The sequence below is a fragment of the Antechinus flavipes genome, chromosome 2 (assembly GCF_016432865.1).
Source record: "Antechinus flavipes isolate AdamAnt ecotype Samford, QLD, Australia chromosome 2, AdamAnt_v2, whole genome shotgun sequence".
Classification (NCBI taxonomy): Eukaryota; Metazoa; Chordata; class Mammalia; order Dasyuromorphia; family Dasyuridae; genus Antechinus; species Antechinus flavipes.
The window spans coordinates 570,384,842-570,407,737 of NC_067399.1; the positions used below are offsets into that span (position 1 = coordinate 570,384,842).

A 22,896-nucleotide genomic window follows, 5' to 3' on the forward strand; every position below is an offset into this window, starting at 1 on the left:
TGGAAATATGGAGTCTAGAGATGTAGTGATGTATCTGCATGTGCGTGAATGCACATTCTAGAGATGGAATGGTGTGTGTGTGTGTGTGTGTGTGTGTGTGTGTGTGTATGTGTGTGTGTGTATAACAGCAAAAAAGTCAATTTCAGATTGCAAGACTGATCTCTATCCTCGAGACATTTGTAGCCTTACCTTATGCATCACATTTTAATTTGTATTATACCTATCTTTTATGTCTTCTATATTCTGATATTTTATAAACCCTTTGAATGAGGGCAAAACCATGCCATTTAGCCTTACATTTCCTCCAGAGATTAATATGGTACACTGTAAATAGTAGGTTCTTAAAAATGACTTGATGAAGAAACAAAAATTATATCCAACTGCCCAAATTTCTATTTGCATTAAAGATAGGTCAAGAATAGAGATGGATAGATTGGTTTTCAAAAATTCTCATTTCATGGCAAAGTGTATAAAATGAGCTCTGAGCTGTCATAGGAAGAAGACCTATAAGGTAACAGGCCAAGGCAGTTTGGTTCTTTTTTAATTCATGTTCCTGGTCCTCTCCACTTTGTCCCAAATCCAGGTTTAAGAAGCAGAAAGATAATAGAAGTAAAATCTTGTGAAATCTCATTCACTTTTAGTAGTCAGCATAAATGCACTCATGACACATCACTAGAGCTTAGATTTGTACCCTGTGAGAGAAAATATAATAGGAAATGTTGTATAGAGAAGAATACATAATGGAGCAAATTAGTTTTTGTAATATCTACAAGGAATCTGGATTTCAAGAGGTTAATTGTAGTAACAAAATAAAGGCAGCCCACAGCATCCTGGCAGGGTAAAAAAGCTGCAATAATTAATAGGAAGGGGCAGATTATGTGCTGCAAGAATGGGATGGAGATTGTACCAGATAGAGTGTACCAGAAAGAGTGAACCAAACTGCTTCCTAAGAGCCAAAACAATCAAGTTGAAATGAATCAGAGGTTTATGGATGAAAGTTGCTTTTGCAAAAGGATTACTAGGGGCTGTGTGTTGGGGCATCTGAGGAGCCAGTTAAAAACATTGAAGAGATAGATTTTGGTTTATCATATGAGAACTTTCAGTCACTTCCCTACAAGAGATCTTGAAATAGGGGCTGGATAGCTCTTGGGAAGATACATATACAGATAGGTAGACTAAGTCTATGAGGCTAGATAGCCTTTGCAGGCCTATGACTGTAACTCCTAGTTTCCCTGCCCCTTTTTGCTTCCATGCGTTAATGGAGGTCATCCATATGCTGGAAAGCATTCTTTTCCTATCTCTGCCTCCTGAACTTTTTCTCATCCCCCAAAGCCTGGCTCAGGTTCCATCTTTCCCCAGAATATTGTCCTTTCCCTGTATTCCCAGTAGAAAGTGATTTCTCCCTTTTCAAATTTTCCTAGAGGGCAAGATTTGTGTTTTCTCTTTCTCCCTTACTGTAGCCTATCTTATATCATACATGTTTGTATGAACTTGTTATCCCTCTACTATATTTTATGTTCCTTAAAGATAAGCATGACCAAGGGGCAAAGAACTTAACCTCTCTGGATCTCAGTTTCCTCATCTGTAAAATAATAATATATATTGTTTGAGGCTCAAATTAAGTAATGTCTGCAAGTGAGCCAGTTTGGTGTGTGATAGTGAAAAAAATGATAGTCTTGCAGTTGAAGGTTCTATGTGACTATGGATGGATATGTCACAAAATCTTTAGGGCTCCAGTTTACTTATTTGTAAAATAGAGTTAGGTGGTTTTTAAAATATGATAACTTCTAATTTGCCCTCCATCTTCAAATCTATGATCTGAAATTGTGAACTTAAAACACTGTATAAATGTCTCATTTTTATTGTCACTTTGTTCTCATCTTTTTTTTTTTTTTCTCTATGAGATTCAGGTAGAAATGGCCTTGGGGCAAATTGCAGTGCTGCGATCACCTTTAACCGTATTTAACGTTCTGTCAATTATTGCAAAAATAGAAAAAATAACCATGTTTTGTAAATGAACAAAAATATTGGGATATAAGCTCATATGCTTAAGGGTCCTTGAAAGCATTTTCCAGAAAAATTCCAATGTGAGAAATGATAATGGGGATGACATAAGCCTCATCTTGTTTCTGCATGATTTTGACTTCTTCTGATAAATCTCTATTTTTTTTATTTTTTCCTTCCTTCTTTCTTTTTTCTTGATTGATTGAATTATTAAAACTTAAACAGAAAAAAAGAAAAAAAATTGCCATGTTCACAACAGAACATGAGAGGATTCAAAATATGAAAGAGTAAATTTCCATTTCAAAAAAGTATATAGAATAAATATTACACATTGTATTCAGAGTTATCCAGATTTTCTTTGCTTACTAGTAGGTTTTCTTTTGTTAGGTTCTATTTTTTGAAAACGCTTACCACATGTAGTTTACAGATTATGCGTATTTGGTAGTATGGCATCGATTAAAAATGTTATGAAATTTCTGGGGATCATTATTTTAACCAGTTAATTACAGGCAATAGTTTTGTTTGCAATACCACTCTGTTTCCAAGAGAGTCTTTCTTTTGAATTCTTTTTTAGTGTTTATTTTTAAAAATCAGTAGTATTTTATTTTCTGTGTCAAATTCTCTCCCTTTGTCTCTTTTCTCCCTGGCCTATTAAGAAGAGAAGAAAAACAAAGTACATTATAAATATGTATAATCCTGAAAAACAAATTCCTGCATTAGCCAAATTTCTCTCCTCACTCTTCCCCAAAAAGACAGAAAAATAAAGAAGAGAAAATGTTTCATTCTATACTCTGAATCTATTGCTTCTCTGTCTAAAGATGGATAATATGTTTCATAATGAGTCCTTTGGAATTATGGTAGATCATTGTGTTAATAAGAATTCTTAAGTCTTTTAAAGTTATTTGTCTTAAGAATATTGTTGTAATTGTATAAATTATTCTTTTGATTTTACTCACTTCACTTTGCATCAGTTTGTATAAGTTTTTCCAGGTTTTTCCTGAAACCATCTCCCTCATTATTTCACACAACACAGTAAGATTCCATTATCTTGATGTATTATAATGCACATTCAGCCATTCTCCATTTGTGTGTACCCTCTTCAATTTTGATTTTTTAATCAAAAAGAGTTACAATAGGTATTTTTGAACATATAGATCCTTTACCCCTTATATTTTAATTTAATAAAAGGGGAAAATTAAAAGTTTTGGGAGGCATATGTCCAAATTGATTTTTAGAATGGTTGGATCAGTGTAAAGCTTCACCAATGGCACATTAAATTATTTGTTTTTATAGCTCCTTCAGCATTTTATGTTTTCCTTTTGTCAACTTAACCAAAATATTGGCATACAATGGTACTTAGGAGTTGTTTTAATTTGTATTTTTTCAAATTATTAGTGATTTGGATCATTTTTTCATATGGTTATTAATAGCTTGGACTTCTTTTAAAAACTCTATTTGTATCCTTTGACTATTTACTTGGGGAATGGTTCTTATTCTTCTAAACTTGGCTCAATTACCTATATATCTTAGAAATGTGACCTTTATTAAAGAAATTTTCTATAAACCCCCCCCCCCCCTTTTTTTCTTAAATTCTCAAGGATATTTTAAGGTCTATATTTGTATAATAGGGGTTTGTTTTTTATTATTTTGTATAAGGAAGCAGTCTTCTGCTTTATAATTTTGTTCCCTAGATAGTACTCTGTCAAGGATTTAGTAGTTGCTAAAATTTTTCAATTAGTTATCCTCATCTTTTTGGGGGAAAGAAGAGTGGATTTAATTTAATTTAATTTAATTCTGATTTAATTGGAATAGGGAAAATTCTGTAATCTGTATCTGTAATTCTGTAATCTACCATTACAGATCTTCATTATGGAATTCATCTTATTCAAGAGTTGTCTGAGCCATGAAGAGATTAAGTTATTTGCCCAGAAACAAATAGCCAGTGTGAATCACAGGAAGAACTCGAATACGTTTTCCTGCCTCTGAAGCTAGATTTCTACCCATTACACTACACTACCACTTTTCTCATTTTCTTGTTATTGTCCAGTTGTTTTAATCATAGCCGACTCATCATGTTCCTATTTGGAGTTTTCTTGGTGAAGATAATGGAGTGAGTTGCCATTTTCTTCTCTCATTCATTTTCCACATGAGAAAACTAAGACAGATAATGTTAAATGACTTGCCCTGAGTAACACAGCTAGTAATTATCTGAAGTTGGAATTGAACTCAGGAAGTGGAGTATTCATTTCTTCAAACCAGGTACACTATCCAACTTACCCTAGTTACCCTTAATTAGTTGTCTTAAGTTGAGTTCTAATAGAAGTGATTCTATAACATATAGATATTTTGCTATTATTCTTATATTTTATGTCACCAAGAGTCATAATAACCACCATATTAGTAACTCTCCAATGTATGGCATTGTGCCTTGCACATGGAGGGCACCAATGGTTTCATTGGTATAGGGAACTCCAGGATAAGGGAACTCACTTTACTAATATAGATTGGCACTTTCTCTGCAATTTATAATCTCATGTGTCAGAATAGGGATTTGAACTCAGATCTTCCTAGTTCCAAAGTCAGATCTCTATCTGATGTGTCATGTTGCTTAATAAATGACTGTTGAACAAAAGGATACGAGTCATGAATCAGAGTCAGAGAGGAGGGGAGATTGAGATTGGGGCACTGCTTGGCTAACCATGGATCCTGTCGCTCCACCCTAGTGATGATGATGGCATCTGAATGGACCTGAACACTACTTATCATAGTATGCCATGCCAGATTCAACTTTCACATCACCATTGTGTTCTTGGCTTTGAAGTATTTTTCCTGTTAATTTGAGGGAAACTCCAGAGGCTCAGGTGCTTCACATTACACATTCTCAATGACGATTTACTAAATATCACTTTTGAAGTATGAAGTGCCTGAGGTGAAGCCTGACAAGGACTGAATCTAAATATAGTCTCTCTCAATATGTGCTTCACACACCATTACTAACAGTGCCAATTGAGAGTCCCCTTCCATTTTCTTTTTTTTTTCTTCAGTTATAATAATGTGAATTGTTTTAGGGCAAGGGCATCTGCTTCAGCTGGTCAGTGTTGTTTCCTGGGGAGCCCTCTTGAGATCAAGAATCTTTTCATGCTCATGAAAGATGTTGTATGACAGTGTAATATAGTATAAAGAATCCTGCCCTGGAAGTTAGAAAGCCTCTGGTTTTGAATCCTGGCTTTACTACTTCCTACCTATATGACCTTGGGCAAGAAGTCAATGCACTTTTCTGGGCCTCAGTTCCCTCTTTTGTAAAATGAAGTGGGCTTGGACTAAATGATCATTCTCTTAACTCTAAATTCTAGCATCAGTAAGAACTTTTCAAGTTCTACCATTCTTGGATTTTGTGGTCTTGGAACTCATAATAAATTTCAGAATTCAGGGACAGGTTGCACTTTCCAGATTTAGGCAGTATTTTAATTTCTTCTTAAGTCCAGTGGTGTCCTGGACAGCCGGGAGCTCTTGCAACCTTTTTTCAGCATCAGGTCTTGTTGTAATTGTTGTAAAAGGCTGAACTAAGACAGGGATGAACTAAAGACTCTTGAGTCCTTGGTACAACTATATTCCTTCTTCCAACCTTTCCTCTCATCCTTTCTCCCAATTCTTTCACCACCAAATTTTATTTATCTTACTCCTAATAAACTATTGGGAGAGAGGATTTAAATTTTTAAAATTAAATTTTAAATAAATATTTTAATTAAATTTTAAAAATTTCAAATAAAGATGCACTTTTTCTCCTGCCTCCTCCAACAACTGAGAAAGTTGATTGCTTTTGGTTCTTATTGAACCAAATCCCTGTTCCAAACATGTATAGCCAAATTTAAACAAAACAAAATCCAGCATTGACCAGGTCCAGAAAAAAATTATGACTCATTCTGAACTCACCACCACTTCTCTATCTGAAGATGAGTAGCCTGTTCCATCATGAACTCTTTAGAACTATGGTTAGTAAGTGTGATGGTGAGAGGTCAGTCTTTCTTAACCTTGTTTGTGTCAGAGGCCCCTTTGGAAATCTAATAAAGCCAATGAACAGAATAATGTTTTGAAAGAATAAAATAAAATATATAAAATTACAAATGAAACAAATTATATTGAAATGCAGTTGTAATACATAGAGATAACCATAATTAATATACATACATTTATAATAAACTATACCATTATTCATTAATAATTATACATATATTTAAATATATTTTCTAAATATGAAATATAATTACATGTAAACAAACAAACAAAATAAATAAATAGAGAAACAAATAAGTAAATAGAACAAGTTCAGGGAAGGCTAGACTACTTTGCTCTAGAAAGCCCTTCAGACTTTCCTCGTTTTGTCTTGTCCTGTATTGTTTTCTTCCTCTTCCTCCTCACTTACTTTGCAGGTTGAAATAAAAGACTCAAACCCAGCAGCTCTTAACCCCTCGCCAGAAAAGTTTTCATGACTCTATTGGCATTTGGACACCTTCTTTTCATCTTAGGCTGACTGAAAAGGTAGCTGATCCTTTACACTTATTGTCTGTGCATATAGTAACTAGTTTATAGATTGCTGTACTTTTCATTAGGAAGATCTAAATTCAAATCTTAACTCTGATACTTAATAATTCTGACTATGGGCAAGTTATTAAACCTCCTTGAACCTCAATTTCTTTCTTTATAAAAAAAGAGATAATTTCTTGAAAAGTTATAAGCCTCATAGCAAATAAAATAGGTCAAATGCTTTGCAAATTTGAAACTGCTATATAAATAAATAGCATTTATTGTTATTTATTTTTATATTTTATATATTTATTTTTATATTTTATTTTATATTTTGATTTATAATAGCTTCAAAAAATAGTAGATCTAGAGCTAGAATGTACCTCAGAGGTTTTCTAATACAACCCATTCATTTTACAGGTGAAGAAATTGAGGTCTAAAGAACTTAAGTGATTTTTTTTCAAGTCTCACCAAAAAAAGAGCTAAGATTTGAATCCAAGTATTTTGAATTTCACGTGGCTAGATGATGACCTGGATAGAGTGCCAGGCCCAGTAAGAAAGATTCTTCTTTATGAATTCAAATCCAGTTTCAGATACTTACTAGTTGTGTGACCCTGAGCAAGTCACCTAATATTGTTTGTCTCAGTTTCCTTATCTGTAAAATGAGCAGGAGAAGGAAATGGCAAACTACTCCAGTATCTTTGCTTGGAGTCACAAAGAGTTGTAAGCAACTAAAAAAAGACTGAATCTCTAACCTTAGATATTCTTTCCACTCTACCATGTCTTATCCAGAACTGAATCTCTCTGCTATTATTTTTTAGCAGCTACTGCCAGAGAAGAAAGTTGTGGCTGCCATGATTGGTATTACAACTTTGACATTGTCTATGGCTAGGTACTCTTGACTTTTACTAATGGCAGAAGGTAGTAGAGGAAGGAAAAATAAAGGGGAAGGAAACACATACCAAGACCTCATTGTTCTTGAATTCTAATTGGAGGTAGACTTATAAGTCACCACTGCCCATTTCCTTCTTTCAAAACTTTATTCAGTACTCATTTCCTTCAAGTTGTCTTACTTGAGAAATCTTTCTTCGTTATAATTATCTTTTTCACTTACTGACCCTTGGGTACTTATATTTAACCTATATTATTTATATTCATTTATACTTGGCCTTGTAAGAATTCAAATCATTCAATAAGTACTTTATGCCCCAAACTAGATTTCACATTCCTTAAAAGTAGGGAACTGGTTTTTATATTTACTTTAAAAATGGTCACAGAGTTAGAACTATCATCTAATGTAATGGCCTCATTTTTCAGAATAAAAGAATTGAGGCCCAGGGAGGCCAAATGATAGGCCAAGATCAAATAGATAATAAATAGCAGGGTCAGAATATGAATCCAAATCTTTTGACTCCAAATCTGGCATTGCTTCTACTGTACCAAATTATTCCTCAAAAAAAGATTTTTTTGTTAAAAATGTTTGTTTAAATTTTTCTGTCATTTTTCTGTTAAAAAAATTTCTGTTCTATCTCAGCTTAGATATCTTAAATACTTTTCAATGATCTTCTTTTCATTTGCATATGTAACTTTGTAAGTAATTGTATTTAGTTATATCTATATCTATTTATAAGTATATTCATTTATAGTACTGCTAGGTATCAATAATTGTGACTAATAAATCCCAACAAGTGGCCTAATAATGTCCAAGCACTTCTAGTTTGCACTGCATAGTCCCACTGGGTTGGCACCAATTATTATATTTTCCATAATTATAACTTCAAAGAAGGAGAATTCAAATATTTGTGACCACTTTGCAGAATTCATTATTCACATTAATTGGGACTTAACTTAATCTATTTGTGTTCATGATTTTTGTTCCCTGAATGAAATGTAAGCTTCTTGAGGGCAGAGTCCATTTCATTTTTGTTGTATTCTCTCCCAATGCCTAGCACAACATCTGACCTAAAGGAGTCATTTAATGAATGCTTATCAAGAGAATTTAATGAAAGATTGTTGCAGTTCAATAGCCACTTTATTAGGAGTCAGTAGAATTGGGTTTTAGGCTTGGCTCTGCTGCCTGCTCACCACATGACTTTGTGGGGGGACCTTTCACTCCCTCTGAATCTGTTTCCTTATTTGTAAAGCAAGGCTCCCTTCCAAACCTAAGTAGACGATCCTTTGAAACTCTCAGAATTGGACTCTGTGATCTTTAAATGTCTCTTCCAGCTTAGATATTTTATGATTCTATATTACAACTCTGAAATTCTATGATTCATGTGTGTATGTGTAAATTGGGAACAGAGAATGTGGGAGATAAATGAGTGTACAAGAAAGCCTCATGTCTTTTTTTTTTTTTTCCTTAATAATTTCCAAGTACTTTATAGAAGTTAGGCCATTAAGCTTGACATTATTCCTTGAAATAGCTAGAGGAAATGTGTAGTTGTTGGACAAATGGGGAGATCCAGAAAAAGAAATGTTATACAAATTTCTCAAGGCATTTTGAGACAAAACTAGAAGTAAAGAATCTTAAATGTTAAATCTAAAGGGATTCTTAGCAATCATTTAGATCAATCCCTTTCCTTTACAAATGGAAAAGATGATGTCTAAAGAAATTAGGTCATTGGAAATGGTGGGGTTGGGATTCAAAACCAAAACAAATCTGAAGTCTTTTTACTCTAGTATAACTTACTCTCCACTTAGTTTGTCTGTATTCCAGATGACATGATAGAAAGCCTAATTAGTGCCCCAGAAGTATTCTCTTGAAAGGTTATATTAAGGGATGATTAGTCCCCTTAATTTGGTTTGGTTGCCACCATTAGCTAAATCCAGATAAATCTAATCACCAGAAAACCAACTCTTTTTAAAAAAATAATACAAACACTGAAAGAAGTTTGCTACTGCAGTTTTTACTGCTATAGTTATATACATGTGCTATTGGGCAGACTTACTTGGCATATGCAAATCAGAAACTGACTGGGAAAAAAACCAGGCCAATGTGATTGGCTGACAATTTATCACTATGCAAAAGGAGGTGTAATAGAAGCTTCTGCTTTTTTTTTTTTTTTTTTTTCTGTGCTCATACTGTAGTCATGGTGAGTCACCATATTATTTAGCTACCAATTTAATAAGTTTATTTTCTCTTAATTTTCTGGATGAATAATTTTAATGTCATAATGGTGATGCTATAGAACCAATGTATTTCACTATTATAAAGAGGTAGCTTGGGGATTAGTGGAAAGATCATTAGAGATGGCCTAAGAAGACCTGGATCCAGATTCCATTGTAATTGAAGAAATGAAATTTCAGAAAGATTAAATGATCTGCTTGAATTTAGATAGATAGGGTAAATGAATTTACTTTTGTCTGCTTATACATATATACACATATGTATATATACACAAGTGATAACTTATGTAACTTTGAGCAAATTATTTACTTTCTCTGGGTCTTGGTTTCCTAACTACAAAATGAATGAATTGAGCTAGATGAACTCTGAGGGTCCCTTTCAGCTCTAAATGAACAAAAATTTGAAAGAGGAGGGAATGGAAGCATAACTGAGTCACTAAAAAGATTTCTTTTATGTCTGGCTTATGTCTGTGAGTGTTCTGGGAAATGTTTGACAACCAGTTCTCTCTTGGACAAATTTTAGTGAATCTGCTTCATTAACGCTTATTCTGACACTCTCTCAGTCTAGACAACCAAAATAATAATAAATCAAGCCTTGATTTATAGCATTTATCAAATTCTGAGGTAAAATGCTTGCACTAAAAATTTAACTGATTCCAGAACAGGATCATACAATTGTAAGGATGTGTGTAGGGTTTCAATCCCAGTTAAACTAACTCCAGAAGTTCCAGATGGGGCAGCTAGGTGGCACAGTGGATAGAGTTACAGGGTCTGCAGTCAGAAAGACTCCTCTTCCTGAATTCAAATCTGGCTTCAGACGCTTACTAACTGTGTTACCCTGAAGAAGTCACTTACCCCTGTTTATCTCAATTCTCTCATCAGTAAAATGATCTAGAGAAGGAAATGGTAAACAACTCCAGTATCTTTGCCAAGAAAACTCCAAATGGGGTCATCAAGAGTCAAATACAACTGAAAAACAACTGAATAACAACAGAAGTTCCAGATAGTCCATCAATCAAAAGTGTTAGGTAGGTATGAACAAGTTCTTAATCTATTTGAGAGAGGAAAAATGCTCTGATCATTGAATAAAAATGGATGAAACCACAAAGAAATATTTTAGTTGAAAGAATCAGATATAGCCCTGGGCTTATATATAAAATAGCAAAAAAAAAAAATTATAAACACAAAATCCAACAAAAGGCCAGTCTATAGGCAAATGTTCTCAAGCTTTAAGTCTAAGATAGGGAATTTTCTAGGGAGATAAAAGAATTTTTCTATCTTCCCTGCTCCCAAATGAACATGAGAGATCAGGAAATCCTAAAATTTTGTCAGAAGTTCTACCAGCTACTGGAGTCATTATATCTGGTAAAAGTAGCTCTGAATGGGGAAAAAACAATGATAGAGGATGTCAGTACCTATAGATGATTATGGAAAGTTATTACTGAGTATGATAACAATTTTAGGAATCATGACTACTTGTGATAAAGAGAAATCCTGACTATGGATCCTGAGATATGGAACCTCATTAGGACTCAACAAAGGAAGAAAAAGACTTCTCATAATCAGGAACTATAAACTATTCCTTTGTGACATGTAATCTCTCTGCATAGTTGTCTCATTATCATTTTACTATATTTTAGATCCATTTCCTGAGGGATTGTATATGTGTAAAGAGTGCTCTGTCTCCCTGTTGGAGGGGAATGTTTTGGAGCAATTATTCTTCTATACCTGACTTTTCTAAAAATCTGTTGAGGCTACTGAATAATCATCAAGGGGAAGCATATTGGTGGGGATTTGTTAAGGACAATTGTTTGTCTTTCTTCTCAAAGAGTACCATGATATCAGGAAGGATATGTTATCAGTTTCACTCTTTTCTAAGGAGCCATTTGGATCCAGGGACAAGATAAAGATCAGGACAACTGGAGATGGCCCCAGATGAAGGGGAAAACCATGGTCTTTTTAAACTAAGTTTTTTCCCAGATCTCAGTATGTCTGAGGCAATGCCTATTCAGAGATTAAGGCTAGGTAAAATGAGGCAAAGAATGGCCTTTTTTCCTAGTTGAAAAAATCAATCTTAGAGGGGAAAGCTTTCAGGCTTTGGTCCAAAACAGAAACAATTACTATTTCTACTCACTGTGAGCCATCAGAATCTAAACAATGAAGAAGTAAGACTTGGGCTAATCCTTTAAAGAGATGCAGGGTGATTTGGGTGAAACCTAGCCCCTAAATCCAAGATAGATTGCTAGGTTTCAGTGACCAAAATTTACATTCCTTTAGGCCTGAGAAGCCTCTGGTGAGGGAATATTTCCTACGTGGACAGAGGGAGAGAAGGGAGCAGAGGAGCAGAGGGAAAGAAGGAAAGAAGAAAATAAGGAGTGGTGTTGCCCAACTGTAACTGGCCAATTGGATCCCCAGTGGGGCAGCTGCTTTCTAACTCAAAGCTTGGTGTTCTATCCACTGAATCATGCAACTGTCCACAATGCTACCAAATTTTATTTATTTATAAGCTTTCTTTATTTCTTTAATATAAATAAAATAAATTTTATTTATAAATATCCCCAATTTCTCTTCTGAATTCTAGGCACACATCATCAACCATCTGTTGAACATCACTATCTAGATGTCTTGTTGGCATATCAAATTCAACATGTCCAAAATAAAGATGATCATCCTTCAAACTCCTCTTAAAACATCTCTGCTTCTGTTGGGAAATAGGAAGCTAGGTGGTACATTGGTTAGATATGCTGGTCTTCAAGTCAGGAAATTTTGAGTTCAAATTCTGCCTCAGATTGTGTGTGATCCTGAGCAAGTCACTTAATCATTGCCTACCTTAGTTTCCTCATCTGCAAAATGTGCATCTGCTTCACAGGATTGTTGGGAGGATTGAATGATAATATGTGTAAAGCACTTTACAAACCTTCAAGTATTACATAAACAACAATAGTTATTGAAGGCACTATCAGTTCCTGGGATTCAAAACCTCAGCTTCAATCTGGTCTCTTCCCAAATCTTTAATCCTTTCCACATCTAATAAGTTTTTAAGCCTTGTCAATAATCACAGAATTTCAGAGTTGGAAGACATATTAGGAGTGACCCGATCCAACTTATACCCAAGTAAAGAATCTTAATCACAATTCATCTAATTAGTGATTATCCAATTTTGCTTGAATTCTTCTAGTGATGGGAACCCACTCTCTCTTTTGGCTGTATTTTCTATTTTTAGATAACACCAATTACCAGAAAGTTTTTCTTTTCATCAACTTTACATTTTCTTTATTGTACCTTCTGTCCATTGATGACACTTTGCAACATCTTTTCATTTTTTCTTGATTTCATTCTTTTTCCTTTTTGATTCATCTTCTACTCACCTGCTGAGGTCCATGCCATGTCACTTGGTCAACTTTTCAGTAATTCCCTATTGCTTTAAGACCAGGAGTTCTTAACTCTTATATTCTCTCTCTCTCTCTCTCTCTCTCTCTCTCTCTCTCTCTCTCTCTCTCTCTCTCTCTCTCTCTCTCTCTCTCTTTCTCTCTCTCTCTCTCTCTCTCTGTTAGTGTGTCCTGGATATCTTTGGCAGTTTGGTGAAGCCTCTGAAACTTTGCTCAGAATAATCTTTTAAAAATAAAATACACAGGATTATTAATGACGATGATTACACTGAAATACAACTCTCTGTCTCTGTCTCTCTCTCTATATATACACACATACATATATACATATTTTAAAAATAAGACACACCAGGTAAAGAATCTCTGTTTAAACTAAAATCAAACTACTCAGACTGACAATTAAGATCAGGATGCTACAGTCTGATTCTAATCTCTTTTTTCCAGCTTTATTTCTCATTTCTCCCCTCCATATACTCGACATTTCAGCCAAACTAGACTAACCATTCCCCATGTTGTCATTTCATCCCTCCCAACTTCTACTTCATGTATTTGTTTGTCACCTTACCACATATAGAATCCATTTATTTGTTATTCTCATAATCCTTAAGTTCATCAAGGACCCTCTGATGCCATCTCCTCTATAAAACCTTCCTTGATTTCCTCAGCTATTAATACGATTCTTCCTCAACTTCCTTTCTACTTAGCTGAATACCTACTAAATGTAAGCTCTTTGAGGATAGGGACTATTATGTTTTTTGTTTCTGCATATCCAACAACTAGTATAGGATGTCTTTAATTTTGCACCCTAGTGTTTACCATAGTGCCCCTAGAACATAATAATCCTTAATAATTTTTTTTGTTAATTCAGTCATTCATTTAACAATACCTTGTGAATATTAGATCCTCAATAACTAATTGGTAGATCCTCTGTTTTATTTAAAATACTCCTGGAACATTAAAAATGTGTTAAAGTTCTATTTGGCCTTGGAAATAATTTTTACTTTTAAAACTTAATTCCATTTTGATATGCTAATAGCCCTTAACATAGACAAAATTATTAGAGAAAAATATCATCAAGTTGATGACAATAGTGTTAATATAAACGGGTAATCTAGGAATGTCCTCACTATCAATGTATACCAAATAGAATGAAAGGATGTTGTTTTCTAGTTCTAAGCAATTGAATGGTAATATAATCAGTTCTGAAGAAATGAATTGATAAAATTGCACAAACATGATTCAGCCAAAAGCCAATGTATCCAGCTGTTGTGATATGAAACTTGCCTAAAATCTAATGTTTCAACTTTTATTTCTACTGATCTTGGAAACTAAATTTTTGAAATTGAGTTTCAACCTAGGGCTCTAATTGTGTGATCTTTGTTGACCAATGGTGCACTAGTGTCCCCCAAATAATACTAAGAGCTGAGAAAACTAGAGATCAAGTTTATGAAGGCACTTTTAAAATGCTATTGGTTTCACATTGAGTCCATAAACTGAACTTATTTAGAGCTCAAGAATACATAGTTCAAGATCTGTTCCCCTCATTCTTTCTCCTCCCATTTTAGAGAAATAGAAAATGAGGTTTAGAGGAGAGGACTCACTTGCTAAAAGTCACATAGTAAATAAATGACAGATCCAGGATTCCAACCAGGGTCTCTCACTGATTTTTGTTGTTCAGTCATTTTTCAGTAGTGACTGACTCTTTGTGACTCCAATTTTACAGTTTTCTTGACAAATATACTAGTTGGAATGCTTTGCCAATTCTCTATCCAGCTCATTTTATAGATAATGAGACTGAGGCAAACTGGATTAAGTGACTTGTCTAGGGTCACAGAGCTAATACAATGCTTTTCCTATGTCTTTCTTTTTTAGAATAACAGACTATATTGAGTTTTTCCACTTATACCAAATCTTGCAGACTAGGAGTAAGTAGCACAAAATGTCCCCTCATTTGTGGATGAGTGGAAGCTACTTTATGGTAGGAGAAGTAGAGACCTTCACAAACTAGTGCAAGACTCTTTCTATAGCAGGAATGGGATCAATTTGAGGAAGGACAGAAGCTTACAGAATCTATGTGCTTCCTATGAATTAATTGATGAGGTCCTGGGTAGCTAAGTAAGAAATCCTGAAGATAAAAGTGTAATACTCCCTGAGGCAAGGAGGGGAAGGACACTGATAGAATCAGTTCAACCTTACAGTTTCACCCCTTTTGGGGGTCTTTGGAAACCCCACCTTAGTGTATCCAATCAGAAAGCCGAGTTATAATGTCAGTACCCCTTACCCCCCAATCCCAATTAAATTTCCCCTAAAATTTGTCCATGACCTATGCCATCTTTGCCCAATCCCTTTTAGGGGTTAGCGCATCGTGGTGTTCTGCCTCGTTGGCTTTCTTTATGGTAATTCTGTTGTTTCTTTACTGTTAAAAGCCTTCAGCTGCTTTCAGGACTCTAGGGAAAAAGTTTTGATTTTCCTAGCTTTTTAATGGTTCTGGGCAAGAAAATCAAATTTTAGACCCAGCTCTGGCACTAACATTTATCACTCTATGTATAACCCTTACCTTACTGCTCTCATTTTCCTCATCTGTAAAGTTAGCAGGTGGGACTTGGTCATTTTTAATAACTCTTTCAGTTCTAAAAATTCTGCTATTGTAACTGGTTGATTCTGACAGAAACCTTCAAGAAAACATTTTGACATTGGCAATGTACTTAGAGTGCCTTTCATCTCTGTATTTCAAATGTTACTTAATAAACATCAGTGGGCTGAATTCTGTTCTCGGCTACTTGCATGAAAGAAAGGACTGAAGCAGAAGCTCAAAACTCCCACAGACCCGGGGTGGGGTGGGGAAGTGGCATCAGACAGAAGGTAGGATGCACTATTGGGTGCTCTTATTTCTAAGATTTTTGGTATTTGAAATATACAAGCTCATGAACTTCCAGAAATGAAGGTTAAAAGGAAGGATTTCTCCATAATCTCATCTACTATTCCTCTTCATCTAGGGAAGAAATAATATAAATTCATTCTTTTTTTTTAAACAAGTACTACTGTCTGCAAAGCACTGTGTTGGATTCTGGGATTGATTCAAAGTTTTCAGGGGTCCTCAAACTTTTTAAATAGAGGACCAGTTTACTGTCCCTCAGACTATAGTAAAGCAAAAACTTTGTTTTGTGGGCCTTTAAATAAAGAAACTTCAAAGCCCTGGTTGAGGGGGATAATTGTCCTCAGCTGCCGCACCTGGCCCATGGGCCTTAGTTTGAGGACTCCTGGTTTATATGATAGTTATGTCTGCTCTTGTGAATCTTTCAGACTGGGAAGGCAATAAAACACAAACACAAAATAATTTTAATATCCTATATTATGCGTTAAGTTCACTCAAGAGTTGCAAAAAAAAAAAAGGTGCTATGCAAGATCCAAGGGAAACATTCATTACTTATTAGGGCAATCATAGAAGGGTTCATGGAGGAGGTGGCATCTGAGTTTGTTTTTAAAAGATGAATAAGAATAAAGTGGGCAAAGAATGGATGGCAAGAACTTCAAGGGAAATAGTATCAGTAAAGGCATGGAAATGGGAGAGTGCAGCATATGTTTAGAAGGTAGAGAGTAATTTAGTTTAAATGAAGTATTGATAGCTTGGATAGCATTATTATGAAATGAAGCTAGAAAGGTCATGAAATTTTAATATTACTTGGTAAATAATGGGGAGCTACTGAAGGTTTTTGAACAGAGGACTAACATGACCAGACCAATACATGAGAAAGATTGTGTCAGCAGTATTGTGAAGACTGGTTCAGATCAGGATGTTAGTGGAGGAAGGAATATATGCTTGGGAGGCTATTACAAAAATGATAAAAATCTGGTAGTATTTGTATTTACTATTTAGAAAGTTAGATTGGTATTGTTGGCTGGAACTAATATTTCAAAGGTCTTTATTACCTCCTTATTCATACTTGAAGGCACATATTTAGCAAGGGGCAGCTAAATGGCATAGTGAATAAGCATGAGAGACCTGGAGTCAGAAAGACTTTTCTTGAGTTCAAATCTGGCCTCAGACACTTAACTGTGGGACCTTGAGTAAATCACTTAATCTTATTTGCCTCAGTTCCCTTGTTTGTAAAATGAACTAAAGAAGGAAACAAACCACTCCAGTATCTCTGTCAAGAAAATCCCAAATGTGATCATGAAGAGTCAGACAAGACTGAATAATAAAAATGTATTTAGCATAACTTGAATTCCTTTGATGATAGATAGCTTGGCATTTTCCATCCAACACACACACACACACACACACACACACACACACACACACACACACACAGACACCCTTTGATAGTAACAAAATACTACAAAAAATATAAAGTAGATGAAATTCTCTATCTTTTGTTGTTATAGTTGTTTAAGCTCTATCATTACTACCTTCAGTGGTGATTCACTTAGCAGAAGGCTTCTTTGTTTTACAAAAGTTCTTACTACTAGATTCCTTCCAACAGCAAGTTCCTGATGTGTATTTAAAATATTAAATTTATAAAATATTTACATGTAACTTATCATGAATCTCTTATGAAAATGAGGTCAACCTGCATTTGTTTTGTTTCAGTAGTCATAAGACTATGTTAATTGTTTTTTCCTCTTTATTATTTTCATATTTTAAAGGTAGAAACAGCAAATTCTATGTATTGTCTTAAAATAAATTATTTAAAAACTAAGGTGTGTAGTCACAATGTGGCAGGAGCTGAAGTGTTAAAGATCAATTTGTAGCATATTTAATTGGTATCTTTACTCTTCAGGTTATGACACTTCATGCTGTAGGCTGGTGAGGAAAGTCTGCAAATGTATGTTTTTAAGAAAGAAATATAGAAACAAGATGAAGTAGCTGCATGTGAGAAAAATAAAGCACTGCACAAAAAATTTATTTCAATGATATGACCAGGTCTAATATAGGCATGCAAATAAGTCTCTCAAATTTCCCAAGCCACATATTTTCTTATACTTTGGTCCACACCCTCCTCAGAGCCACATAAAGAATGAAACCAATAAACTCAGTATTTCATACTAGTTGCCTGGCTCAAATTATTCATTTCACTGAATAATTAACTTTTCCTTTGGGTTCTCAGAATTATTGTTTAATACATTAAAAAGAGTTGAACTGTCCCTAGGGGATGCTCTATGTAGTGATCGCCTTGAGTTCCATGGTTTGGGACAAGGGCTCAATGATAAAGGTAGAGACAATTAAATGGGATGGGAATGGGGAGAAAAGCACGGCTAATTGGTACTGAGAAACCTGAGGCTCATATGATAAATGATCATCAAGGCAGAAGAGTAGAACTTCCTTCCATTGTGACTTTTTCTTTTTCAAAGCTTCCATTGGTATTCATTTGAGCCGATTTTTGTCACATTATGATTAATCTTTTTTGTTCAGAATTCTTTGGCAATTCAGACTTACAGTTTTCTTCTACTAACATTGTTTTATAATCTATTGAAAAGTCATGGTTTTTGTAGTGTTAACATTTCAAACCATCAAAGATGACCATCCTTGTGGGGAAAACCAGGTCTAAATATCTTGGACTGAGTATCACCTTGATTAAGTGTTTGTGAATTATCATTTAAGAGATGATTGCAGTAATAAAATCCTTGAGGGCAGGAACTTTGTCTTTGTGACTCTAACACAGTGTCTTACACATGGTAAGTGCTTACAAATGCTTGTTGAATGGAATTGGTTCTCAAAGAGTCAATCTGATTTGGTTATTAACAGTAGGCATTTGATTAAAATAAGGTCATTTCCAGAGGAGAATACATTTTTTTTGGTAGCAAAGCAAATCATTCTATTTTCTATTTTGTGTTGTCTGAACTTCTCTTGTTCAGATGGCCTTTTCTTATAACATCTTTCTTTGCTAACAACCCCAGGTAGATTATATAACTGTTATTCAAATTAAGATTCTGTTAGTCAAAGGAGTAGAGTCAACAGGGGTTGAGGGGCAAGGACTAAAATAGGCTTGTTTTTAGGGAAAGGGACTAAGTAGGAAATATATTTCAGGTTTTCAGTTCTCTGGAATCTGACCATCATATTTTTAGCTTAACTTAAAGCAATCTGCATATATTCCCCAGTCCCACCCCCAAATCTGCATCTGTCTGGAGTTTTGGGGCAAGACTAAGCTATTGGGCTGAATCCATATATTTAGATCAATCAACAAGTGTCTGATAAGTCTTCCTTACAAGCAAATAATTCCACAAGTGCCCAATTGTGATTAATCCCAGCCTTGCCCTTCTAAGTCTTCAGAAATACTTTTCTAGTGTTTCATCGAGGAAAATCAGGCACACCTTAACACCACAGTCCAAGTATATGCAATAGCTGGGACATAGTATCATAGAGTACGGAACATTTTAGAGATTATACAATAACATTTTACTGATGATGAAACCGAGGCACAAAAGCATTATCACACAATGGCAGATTGGGAATTTGAACTCAGTTCCACTAGCTTCTAATGTAGTGCTCTTTTAAAGTTATGTCTTAAGATTTTCATTTTTGGTTTCTTCCACAGCTTTATCAAATGAGCAAATCCTTATAGTCCGCCTGATAATTCATTATATGAGACAAACATCACCAAGCTTTTGAAGGAGACTTTTTTTGGAATCACCTCATTTCTAAGCTCAAATCAGTAGGGTTTATTGGGAAAAACAAAACAAAACATTGGGCTGCAACAGAGAACAATTAGGAACTAATTTCACCACTGTTTCTAATTTCATGACATGGGCCAAGTAATTTCACTTTTCTGGACCTCAGTTGACAAATTCAGAAGAATAAAAGATCTTAGTTTAGAGAATGAAAAAGCCTTTTCATTTAACATTCACTTTTTAAATGCAGCTCAGAGAGTTCAGTGATTTGTCCAAACCCACACATGCAGTGACATGTTTAGATCTGAATCTGGTACTGAGGGCAACTCCACTATTTCCAATAAGGCATAATACTGTCTCATCTTGTGAAAAAGAGCAGGATAGCATCATTTTAAAGGGTTTTTATAGTTTCTAATTCTGAGACAAATCAATTCACACCATGGACTGGTGTATTTTGAAGGAGAATTCTTATAGTACACTCAATGGGTAAAAATATCCATTGGCATTTTCCCTCCCACCATTTAATACTAACACCAATGATTTTAGAGATCCATGTAGCATCCCAAAATAAAAGTAACAAGTTCTCCCCCACCCCACAACTTTCCCTCCAAACTTATCTCAAAGTCAGAATTGGGAGTAAATATCAACGAATGGTATATGAAAGGTGAGAGAGTTTAGGGGGAAAAAAAACAACACTTGAGGTTCCAAGTAAATTAGACACTCAGTACTGATTCTCCTATAATCTGTCAATGAACCAAAAAAGAATGTAGGGAAAGAACGAAGATGGAGAGTTAGGTAAAGTCCAGTGAATCTGAGACCATGAAAGGAGCAATTACCATTAAGTAAAATGTGGTTTTCAGGATAGGTGTATTTGCAATCAGTTGTATGGAACCTGGATCAACCCCCCATAACTGAAATTTGAGGGGGTTACTAGCAGATAAATGGCTGAGGACAGAGGAAGAGTAATTAGGGTGGTTAGGGGAAGCAAAGGAAGGGAAGAGAGAGACACACATAGAGAGAAAGACAGACAGACACACACACACACAGAGACAAAGAGAGAGAGAGAGAGAGAAAGAGAGAGAGAGAGAGAGACAGACAGACAGAGAGAGAGAGACAGAGAGACAGAGAGAGAGACAGAAAGACAGAGACAGACAGAGCGAGAGAGAAACAGAGACAGAGAGCGCGAGAGAAACAGAGATAGAGACACACAGAGGTAGAAAGACAGAGACGCACATAGAGAGACAGAGACAGAGAGACAGAGACACACACAGACACAGAGAGAGTGGGATTCAACTCTTTCCTCTTGGCCTGGCGCTCCTTTGGAGGTCTCGCGCTCTAGCCCCCGCCCTGGCTGTGCCCATTAACCATGCAGATCAGGGAAGGCAAGGGCAGCAGCGGCGGCAGCGGTAGCGATTGCAGGAGGAGGGGTTGGTGCCCGCGGCTGGCAGGCTCCGCTGCAGCAGAACCTCTTTGGCGCGGTGTCCATCTGAGGGCACTGTCGGGTAGCAAGGAGCTAACTAATTAAAGCCCGTTGATTTCTCAGTAGGAAGAGAGACAGAGGATAGAGGTGGGGGTGGGGTATAGCTACTGTCCACCCCAACTTCCCTGGACCTAAAGAACTAACCCTCAAACCCCTTGCGGAGCCCGTAAGCCTTTGTAAGCTGTATTAGTGCTTTGGAAGCTAGCCTCTGGGCAACGGCTCTTCCGGACTAACCCCTTGCACTGGACTCTAATTGTAACCCAGTCTTATTTCCTACTAGCTCACTGCGGGGCGGGAAAGCTCCCTTCTTGGTAATATTCGGGATGCACCGAGTCCTTCATCGCGGCCAGATGCCTTCTCTTTCCTCCAATACTCCATTTCCACCCCTACTACCTCTACCTTCCCAAGCCAACTGTCCCAGTCCTACTCGTTAAGGGTCACAAAAAAACTGTCTTCAAGCCCATTTCCCTTCTCCCTTCTCCCTTCTCCCCCACTTCCCTCCATCATGGATTGTGCTTGGAAGGGCTAGGGAGCCCAGCTGACCCGGCAGCACCGGGGCTGCGGTATCATTGAGGGGGTGGGGGTGGGAGAGTGGAGGCGAGAGGAATAGCACTATTCTAGGCTCAGTCCTCTGCGCAAGAGGCACAATCCAGATTCGGCATCTCCAGCTTCCGCTCTAGGGCGCTCCGGGGGATGGGAAGGGGGATGGGGGGCCAGAATGAATCTTTCTTTTCTTTTTCTCCTTTTTTTCATCCTTTTAATCATTTCTAACCTCTAAAAAACCGATTTTAAAAGGGAGAGTTGAGAAGAAAAGTCGTTATAGAAATGTTTTCCTGTCTCCCAGAGACTAGGAGAGGAAGTCCCCTGCAGTCTTGCCTGGTGTCACTTCTTTCCCTTCCCAACCAGTGGAGAAGTCAACACCTGTCTTCTCCCTCGCTGCAGGGTGAGGGAGGAAGTGAAGGAGTGGGGTGAAAGTAAAAGATTCTTGCCTTCTTCAGCCAACAAACTGGGGAAGGGGCTAAAGTTAAAGTGCTTTAGGTGCTGCTCCCTGCCTAAAAGAAGCCCTTGCCCCTGTAATATTAGACGCGCGTGTGTTTGTACAGGTATGGGATCGCTCAAGCGCTCGGGACCTGCCAGCCCCTCAGGTCCCTCACAGAGGTACGCATCCCCACTCTTTCCGCATCCCCTCATCTCTGCACCCCTGAGTTCCTATACCTGTTTCTCCAGCGGTTCCTTTCCTGAGAGGGACGGCTTGGGAGACGGTGCCCGGTCACACACGCAGCCCTCCAACAGGTACAATCCCGAGGGTCTGGAACTGGAATCATTCTCAAAGTAGAAAAGAAGGTTTTGCAGCAAAGCGAACCACTTCGTTTGCCATTTTGTGTTATCTGAGCTTCTCTTGCTCAGATAACCTCTTCTTGTGCCATCTTTCTTTGCCAACAGCCCCAGGTAGGTTACATGGCCATCATTCAACCGTATTCCTTTCTGCATTGTGTTTGGAAGCCAACAAGATCCTGGATTCTTACATTTTCTCAGACTAAGACCTAGGGAAATACTCACTACCTGACAAGCAGGAGCCTAACCATCCGCTTTCTCTCTCTCTCTCTCTCTCTCTCTCTCTCTCTCTCTCTCTCTCTCTCTCTCTCTCTCTCTCTCTCCCCTTTCCTTTCTTTCTTCTTTTCCTTTCCTAACCCAGTATTTACAATCCACGTTATAATGCGTTGCCTCGGTTTCCTGAATCCAGATGTGATATTCCCAGCCAAA

General features: G+C 36.4%; 1 protein-coding gene and 1 long non-coding RNA gene across 2 annotated transcripts in view; one reads left to right on the top strand and one right to left on the bottom strand.

The window, feature by feature from the left end:
* The window catches only part of RASGRF1 (Ras protein specific guanine nucleotide releasing factor 1), a 206,799-nt gene extending 184,054 nt beyond the window's left edge, over positions 1–22,745 (bottom strand). The window contains exon 1 of the mRNA XM_051981142.1: positions 22,348–22,745. Within this exon, the coding sequence (XP_051837102.1) occupies positions 22,348–22,623 (276 nt within the window). The 5' untranslated portion in view covers positions 22,624–22,745. The remainder of the gene's footprint in view (positions 1–22,347) is intronic.
* The window catches only part of LOC127551421 (uncharacterized), a 309,154-nt gene that overhangs the window by 171,355 nt on the left and 114,903 nt on the right, over positions 1–22,896 (top strand). The window lies entirely within an intron of this gene.